The 8,293-nt window shown below is 33.1% G+C and overlaps 1 protein-coding gene across 1 annotated transcript; it reads left to right on the top strand.

Annotated features, from left to right (window-relative positions):
- The first annotated feature begins 686 nt into the window (after positions 1-686).
- Positions 687-6,285, top strand: LOC131641224 (ubiquitin domain-containing protein DSK2b-like). The gene is made up of 8 exons (XM_058911529.1): positions 687-1,107; positions 1,808-2,530; positions 2,680-2,897; positions 2,978-3,094; positions 3,733-3,791; positions 4,435-4,463; positions 5,067-5,156; positions 5,839-6,285. The coding sequence occupies exons 1-8, from the start codon at positions 870-872 to the stop codon at positions 5,985-5,987; spliced, it is 1,623 nt and encodes a 540-aa protein (XP_058767512.1). The 5' UTR covers positions 687-869; the 3' UTR covers positions 5,988-6,285.
- Positions 6,286-8,293: the final 2,008 nt, after the last annotated feature.

The following is an 8,293-nucleotide window of genomic DNA, read 5'->3' on the forward strand; positions in this document are numbered from 1 at the left end:
AAAATTAAAATTATTATCATAGTTAAATATTAGAAATAAAATAATATGCAATTTATTTTTAATAGTCTTAGTCTTAATTTTATCATTTTTTTGATAAACAATTTTATTATTTTTAGAATGTATTCATATTTATTTATTTAATATAGTATGTGGAATATGTATGCATATTCCATTTATTAGATATTTTATTAGAGTTTAATGGATATGCATTGTCAGTGTAGAATTCTTTACACAGTCAGTGCATCACAACCATTCACATATATTATTTTATAAATAATTAAAATAAAAGTCAAAATTTAATAAATATTTAACGGCTACGACTCATTGTAAAACTGCTTTACACTGCCCGTCTATTTCCATTAAATCCATTTAATTATGTGAAATAATATTTATTTAATTAATTTTATAAATTAAAATTTTATCATCATTTAGATATAAAAACAAAATAAAAAAAGAAAGAAAAGAAAGCTATATAAATATCCTAATTTTGACATTAAAAATTGCTAAAAGACTAATAATTTTAATATATAAGATTTAAGTTTATTTTAATTATATCATTTATAAATAAAAAAAGTAATATTGAAATTTATGATTAATCGACAAATATAAATCTAAACCGACCATACCATTTTATTTATTTATAAATAAGTTCTTTTTATTTTATATTGCATAATACATTTAAGCATTGTATTTTCTGCTACGAATTATCAATTTCCCATTTTATTATTCACATCAAACAAATTTGCAGCTTCCTTCGTTTAGGGTTTTGTTTCCCTTTTTTCGATTCATAACACCATACACCACTCTTCAACGCGCGACTGTGGTCACGCGCCTCCTGTGTTTGCCTACAAACGCGACAGAGAAACACCATGGGAGGTGACGGTGCTGTTGAGGATTCTGCATCGGAATCGAAGACCGGTGTTGAAGGTGTTAACATCAACGTTCGATGCTCCAACGGTTCAAAGTATTCCGTTCAGGTTTCTCTCGATTCGACGGTTGGATCCTTCAAGGATCTCATTGCGAGGAACTGTGATATCCCCGCACAGCAACAACGTCTCATTTACAAGGGGAGGATATTGAAGGACGATCAAACGCTTCAAAGCTATGGTAATTCTAGTTTCCGATCTCGCTTACCGTAATTTTTACTGTTTGATTTAGTTTTGGGTCATTTTTAAAGTTAATTTTTGTGAATTTAGGGATATTTAGTTAGGTATTTTAGATTATTCTATGGTTTCGTGGGAGTATTTATGCGGATTTTGATGATTTGTTTTTAATTATTGAATTGATGAGTGGTTGATTTGTCAAAGAAAATGATTAACTCAAATGTATATAGCTTGTGGTTGATTAGGATTTCTATGTGGAATATGCTTATATAAGAGAAGAAATTTATCAAACAGTTTATGATTGAAGATGTGGTGTTAGAAGTGTGATGTGTATGGTGTTATTTTTGCACTCATGAATTAGAGTTTTTAATGTATTGATTCTATTTTATATTTCTGAAAATGAAGCTTGGTGGAGCAGGATAACTTTTGAACTAGTTTCTGGTTTTGATTTGGGACATTTTTATGTCTTTTAGGTCAAGTTCACATCACACATCTTCGAGTCATCATATATTTTTATACCCTGCTGTGATTTTGTGTATTGTTTCTCTGTCTCTTGGTCTTGGCTGTTATGATGTATATAATAGAACTATATTGGTGATTCTTTCATGATATTCTCGTAGTCCTTGGTTGTGGCACTGTGTTTATTCTTTCTATTTTGTTGACTATATAGAACTCTTTTATATAGCATTTGTAATTTATTATAGGTTTGGAGGCAGATCATGCTGTCCATTTGGTTCGTAGCTTTGCACCTGCCAACACGAGTGGAGGGGCTGGGACCAATAGTAGTGGCACTAATACCACAACGACTGATGCCAGAAGCGCTGGAGCTAATGATGTTGGGGGTGTAGGAGGGCTCGGTTTTGGAGCTTCACTATTCCCTGGTTTAGGTACCAATGCCACTGGAGGGAATGGCTTATTCGGCGAGGGATTTCCAGATCTTGAACAAATGCAGCAACCATTTATTTCAAACCCCAATTTAATGAGAGAATTAATGAACACACCTGCTATGCAGAATCTAGTGAGTAATCCCGAGATAGTGCGGAATCTTATTATGAACAACCCACAGATGCAAGAGCTCATGGATCGGAACCCTGAGCTAGCACACATACTTAATGATCCCAGCACTCTCCGCCAGACCCTTGAAGCTACAAGGAATCCTGAGATCATGCGTGAAATGATGAGAAATACAGACAGGGCTATGAGCAACATTGAATCATCTCCTGAGGGATTCAACATGCTAAGGCGCATGTATGAAAACGTTCAAGAACCATTTTTAAATGCCACTACAATGGCGGGTAATACAGCAACTCAGGGTGGCCTAGCCAGGGACCAATCAACTACTCCCTCAACCACTAGTTCTGAAACAACTGCTGGTTCTACCATACCCAATGCTAACCCACTTCCTAATCCTTGGTCCTCTACTGGAAGTAAGTTCAGATACTGTTTTTTCCCCCCAGAATCCTGTAACTGAGTGCTATTTTAACCAGTCTGCTCTATACACATTTTTTTAATTCTGATTTTTATGTTTTGAGGCTAGTATAGTGACTAATGCTGTAATTGATGGGGAACAATGCAGCTGGAGCTCCTCAAAATAACACCAGAAGATCAACTACTGGTGTGGATGCTAGGCCGCAAGCACCTACTGGCTTAGGAGGGCTTGGTTTGCCTGGCCTTGAGGGCATGCTGGGTGGCAGTGGTATGCCAGATCCTGCTTTACTAACCCAATTAATGCAAAATCCAGCTATCTCACAAATGATGCAAAGTATGCTCTCCAACCCACAAACTTTGAGTCAGGTATCTACTTACTGTGCCTTGTACAAGATGCACCGTGCATCTGTTGACCTGTTCGTTCTAATATTTAACTGACTTTTTAGATTCTTGGTGCTGCTAATACTGAACAACGTGGTGGCATGCCTGATATGAATTCTCTTAGAGATGTGATGCAAAATCCAGAGTTCCTTCGTTTGTTTTCATCACCCGAGACATTGCAGGTAGACAGATTTAATCTAATGTATCTGTTGATAAGTTTCATTGAATGTCCTGTCCCTGGCATAGGATTGGGTATATGTCTTCGTTATCTTTAATAAATATGTGGTTTGATACTGAGATTCTCAGTTTTTCAAATGTTGCCGTAGATGTTTGTATGTAGTTTCTTTGCCAAGAACTCAGATACCCCATTTGCTATCTTTAATAGATATGTGGTTTGTGGTTTGATACTCAGATTCTGAGTATCTCAAATATTGCCGCAGATGTTGTATGTAGTTTCTTTGCCAAGAACTCAAATACCCCATTTGCTATCTTTAATAGATATGTGGTTTGATACTCAGATTCTCAGTTTTTCAAATGTTGCTGCAGATGTTGTATGTAGTTTCTTTGTCAAGAACTCATACTTTATAGACCAAATTTGAACAATGGTGTCAATATCATTGTTTAAATGGTTGAGTGAAAACTCGCCTGCCTCAGTATTATGGATTGAAAATCTTAACTTTTTTTTCAGCAGAAGTTTTGTTTGTTTAAAATGTGGTTTGTTTTATGATAAATAAGTATATCGCTGCCCATGTAATTTAGTAGTTACTTGTTTTCAATTAATAATACATTCTCACTACCCTGTCTCATTACACAATGACAGCAACTCATGTCTTTCCAGCAAGCCCTTCTGTCTCAGCAAGGTCAGCAACAATCAACACGGTACGTAATAACACAACTCTGATTTTTCATTTTCAGCTGGCATTTTTTACCTAGTCTTGAAAGGACACAAGAACTTCAAATGTCTCAAGTCCTTAATCTTTTGCTTAACAATGCAGTTATCATCTGTGACCCAATATCTTCTCAGTAACATTTATGTTAACCAAACAGTTTTTTTTTTTCCCTTTTGTCTGAGTAAAACTAGAAATACGATTTATATTTTTGAGAAATCTCAAACTAATGTCATTCCAACATCTAAAAGAAATGTGCCTTTATAAACCATGTTTCAGCCTTCAGGTGTTTGGAAGTACAATTTAAAGCTTTTGATTGTGGGCTTAAATAAAAGTATAATAAATTGAAGTGCTATTCTTCTTAATCAAGTTGTACTTCTTGCACTATGAGTATGTAACAGAATCTTACATACAACTCAATTCCTCTCCTTGGGGATTCTTGCCAGTTGCCAGTGACTGACTTAGACAGAAGGCTTAAATTTTTATGCAGCGGATATCATTGCTTAGAGTTGTTTGATGGTGGTTTACATTTTTGCTTGCCAAACCTGTTATAATACAGTCTGTCCGTTCTTCTTGTCTTTTAATTTTTGGTTAATATTTTTTTTTGGCTTCATTAATCTAGTATCTTGTTGCAGGGAACCGGGTCAAACTGGTGGAGGAACTGGTACACTATACAACCCCCATTCTCTTGATTTTTGATAATTCACAATGTTTGCTTTTATGTTCTTGTTTTGATATTTTATTGGCTATTCAAATTGTTTAACTATATCTTAAGATTATCTATCCATGCTTGAGTAGTTAAATTTAATGAATTATAATATTTGAATCAGCTGATCCTTGAAGAATGTAATGGAGTTTTCTTCCACTTGTTCTTTGAATGAAGATAATTAGATTTTTCTGTTTAACTAAAATGCGAAATTGATTATGAGTTATATTGGTGGCGACTACCTCCGCAGACTTTGTTAGGCAATTCATAAACAATACCCCTGTCCCAATATAATTGACCCAGTTGACCAATTCGCACACATTAAGCAAAATATGTAAATGGGAGAGTACTTTTATCATGAATGTAAAGAGTCAGATATTGAGTTGGGAGTGATGCAAGTACTACTAATTAGATTAGATGGTACAATAGGGAAAATTAATTAATGTCGCATTGAATATTGAAGTTAGGTGGTGGCTATTTTGGATGATGCAACTCTCATTTCATTGCAAACAGAAGTTGTAACATATCTTCGAAATTATTACCAAATTGTTTTATTGTCAGGACCTTTTAACAACATGGGGCTAGAGATGTTATCCAGCATGTTCGGTGGACTTGGAGCTGGTAGCCTAGCTGTTCCAAATAGATCAAATGGTTAGCATTGTAGTCTTCTATTTCTTCCTCAATATATTTCAGTTTGTGCTAATCTGGTGCTCCTGATACTATTTAGGAATTAGGCTATGTTTGTATATTTAGTTCATTATGGCACATAATGGAACGAACGGGATGGTTTGGGTTGGATTGGAATAGAATAAAATAAAGTTACCATTTAATGTTTGGATATTTTAAGATGAAATGGAAGAAAAGACATGTTCCATCCCATATCTCCCAATAAAAATAGGAAGAAAAGTGAGGTATTGGATGGAATGAAATGTGTGCGGTCTTGTTTCACTCTAATTTTAACATTACAAGCAGTGAGACATATTATGGCTTCATTCCATTTCTATGAATCTAAACATATATCCAAGTCTTTATTATAATTCGTGTAACTGGCTCTTCAATTTTTAGAAAAAAAATCTAATTCGGTTCTTGCTTATGGAGAAATCATACAAGTTTCTAAAAGTATGTTGAATTCAAGGAGCCTATTAGAAATTTTGAAACTGTGGGGACCAATAAAATTTGTTAGTTTGGTCCCAACTTTCAAAATATCAGATTTGATCCTTTGCTTTTATAAAGTTTCATCCTTTTGAATCACGGGGACCCAATTATAAACTTCCAAACATATATGAAACTAATAGATTTTGTACTGCTCTCACTGACTTTGTTACCTTATCAGAGCCACCAGAGCAATTGTATGCCACCCAGCTTTCACAACTCCAAGAGATGGGATTCTTCGACACACAAGAGAACATTAGGGCTCTCATTGCTACTTCAGGGAATGTCCATGCAGCCGTTGAACGTCTTTTGGGGAATACTGGTCAGTAGAAGATAATTCAGCAAATTGCTTTCTTGTTCTCTACTGCGGACTTTGGAGGTTGGCCACTATGTTCAAGTGCCTTGTTGGGTATTTAAATAAAATCAGAAATCTGTCCAAATTATAGTGGTCAGAGCTGAAATGGTGTAGATTATATACATTGTTACTGCTATCTCTTTCTCTTCCTTCATTTGAGTTCTGATGTTCCCATTTATTTTTCCATGTACATACTTATATTGATACTAGTTTATAGTTTTAAGATGCATTGTGAGAGCTTAAATATTTTCAAGGGGATTGGTTTTTATGTTATTCATTTGTATTTGTACTTTGATAATTCTATCATCACTGATTTGGCAGATGAAGGGGCATGAAATTAGCTGTTAAATCCCAAATGCTCGAATGTGGTTTGAACCACTAAAAAATCAAGTCTGGCCATGTTACTTTGAACTAATCTGTTGATTATGTTTATTTATCAGTAGTATTTCTACTATGTAGTTTAGTCTTCCACCGATTAAATAAATTTTATCCCAAAACATGGAATTGGTTATGTAGATTAGATTAAATGATATTATAATTTTTTTCCAGTTCATGCAAATAAATATATGTTTAATGTTTTTCTTTACAAACATGACAGTTTTTAATTGGCTTATTTATTAATTTTATAAAATTGTTCTAATATTGATATAAAATTGACAATATTGATTAGGATAATTTATTTCTTATTGAATAGGTTTGGGATAATTTTAATAAACATGGTTAAAATAAATTGTTTTAATAAGTTAATAATTTTAACTTTAATTAAATTTTTTTGAAAATTTATTTAAAAGTTTTTAAATAAATTTTATTTGTGCCTAAGCCCATATCTCTGCAACATAACATTCCAACAACCTACAATTTGACATGGAAGTAAGCTAGCGTATGCTTTATAAACACTTAAACTAAACGGAAGCCAAACGAAGTGGACATGATTGTTTCCCCTTCCATATATGCAGTTTGTAATAAATGTTAGCCTTGAGAGATTCACATATCACATTTATTTTCATGTTTTCCACTACTAAACAACATAGTTCATTAAAATTTAGAAACAAGCGTGCACATATAGGATGTTGAGTGAGTAAAGGAGCAGTGATGTTGAGTGAGTAAAGGTAAACAACATAGTTCATTAAAATTTAGAAACAAGCATGCACATATAGGATGTTGAGTGAGTAAAGGAGCAGTGATGTTGAGTGAGTAAAGGAGCAGTGTCTCCATCAAAAAATTCTTTGAATGAATGATTTAGGGCCAGTTTGTTTCAGCTTTAAAAAAACGGATTTTTTCTTTGTATTGTTGAAAATAGATTTTCTAAAACCTTTTTTCAAAATATTACAAGTTTTTTTATATTCGTTTTTTCTAAAATGAAACACTTAATTTGACATCATATAACATAAACATACATAATTGAAGACCAAAACTTAGTCAAAATCATAATTTTTTCAAAAAGTTGCATTTCAAAAATGATTTTTATAAAAATTTATTTGAAATAGCTTCAAAATTAAGTGATTTTTTAAAATTTTGATATCCAAATTTTTTCTCCATAAATAGATGAAATACCTAAAATCACATTTTAAAAATAACTATTCAAACAGATTTTTCATTTGAAGCTTTTATAAAAAGTTTCTTTGTAAAAATAATTTTCGCAAAATTTGGTAACACTATAAAAATCATTTTTAAAAAAAGCCAAAACAAACGGGCCCTTAAAATCAGCATGAGAAGCAATAGGAGCCTAAGAAGTGAAAAGGGATTGCAATGCACATGCTTCCATTTCTAAAATATTGTAACCTCCAAACCATTTCTTGAGATATTCAACACCATTATTCTGTTTTAGAATATGGCTTAATATTTTAGTTTGGACAAGTGTCTCCATTATTTTATTGCTTACAAGTGTTGGCTCCATTTTGTGTCCATACTTCATGGTTTTATTGTGTTACATGAAGGTTGGCAAAAGGAGAGAAACTTTGTTATTAGTAAAACTTGAGCTATCGGTGTCACTAATAATAGGAGAAATGCTGTTCTGTTGGATGCAAAACCAGCCAATTGAACAATTGAGGGATTGTAGTACATGACTGTGTTGATACTAACAAAATTGTTGAAAAATGCAAGTCCTACACCTGCATAAAAACCTCTTCTCACTGATGTTGTTTTTAGAAGCTACATCATGCTTATTTTCTCTGTATTCTTTAGTTCCATACTCACTAATTCTTTAATTGCTTGAATTTCGTTCCACATCCATTAGAGTATGTTTAAACAAATTTAGGTAGAGAAGAAGCTAAGTTAGTTT

Source organism: Vicia villosa, linkage group LG1, assembly GCF_029867415.1.
Source record: "Vicia villosa cultivar HV-30 ecotype Madison, WI linkage group LG1, Vvil1.0, whole genome shotgun sequence".
Classification (NCBI taxonomy): domain Eukaryota; kingdom Viridiplantae; phylum Streptophyta; class Magnoliopsida; order Fabales; family Fabaceae; genus Vicia; species Vicia villosa.

What these genes read in the sequence shown, in the direction of transcription:
- LOC131641224 (XM_058911529.1), top strand. Translation starts at nt 870, where the DNA reads ATGGGAGGTGACGGTGCTGTTGAGGATTCTGCATCGGAATCGAAGACC. An exon ending in TCCTTGGTCCTCTACTGGAA is followed by an intron (nt 2,531 to 2,679) that starts GTAAGTTCAGAT and finishes GGAACAATGCAG; the next exon opens with CTGGAGCTCCTCAAAATAAC. An exon ending in TCAAACTGGTGGAGGAACTG is followed by an intron (nt 4,464 to 5,066) that starts GTACACTATACA and finishes TTTTATTGTCAG; the next exon opens with GACCTTTTAACAACATGGGG.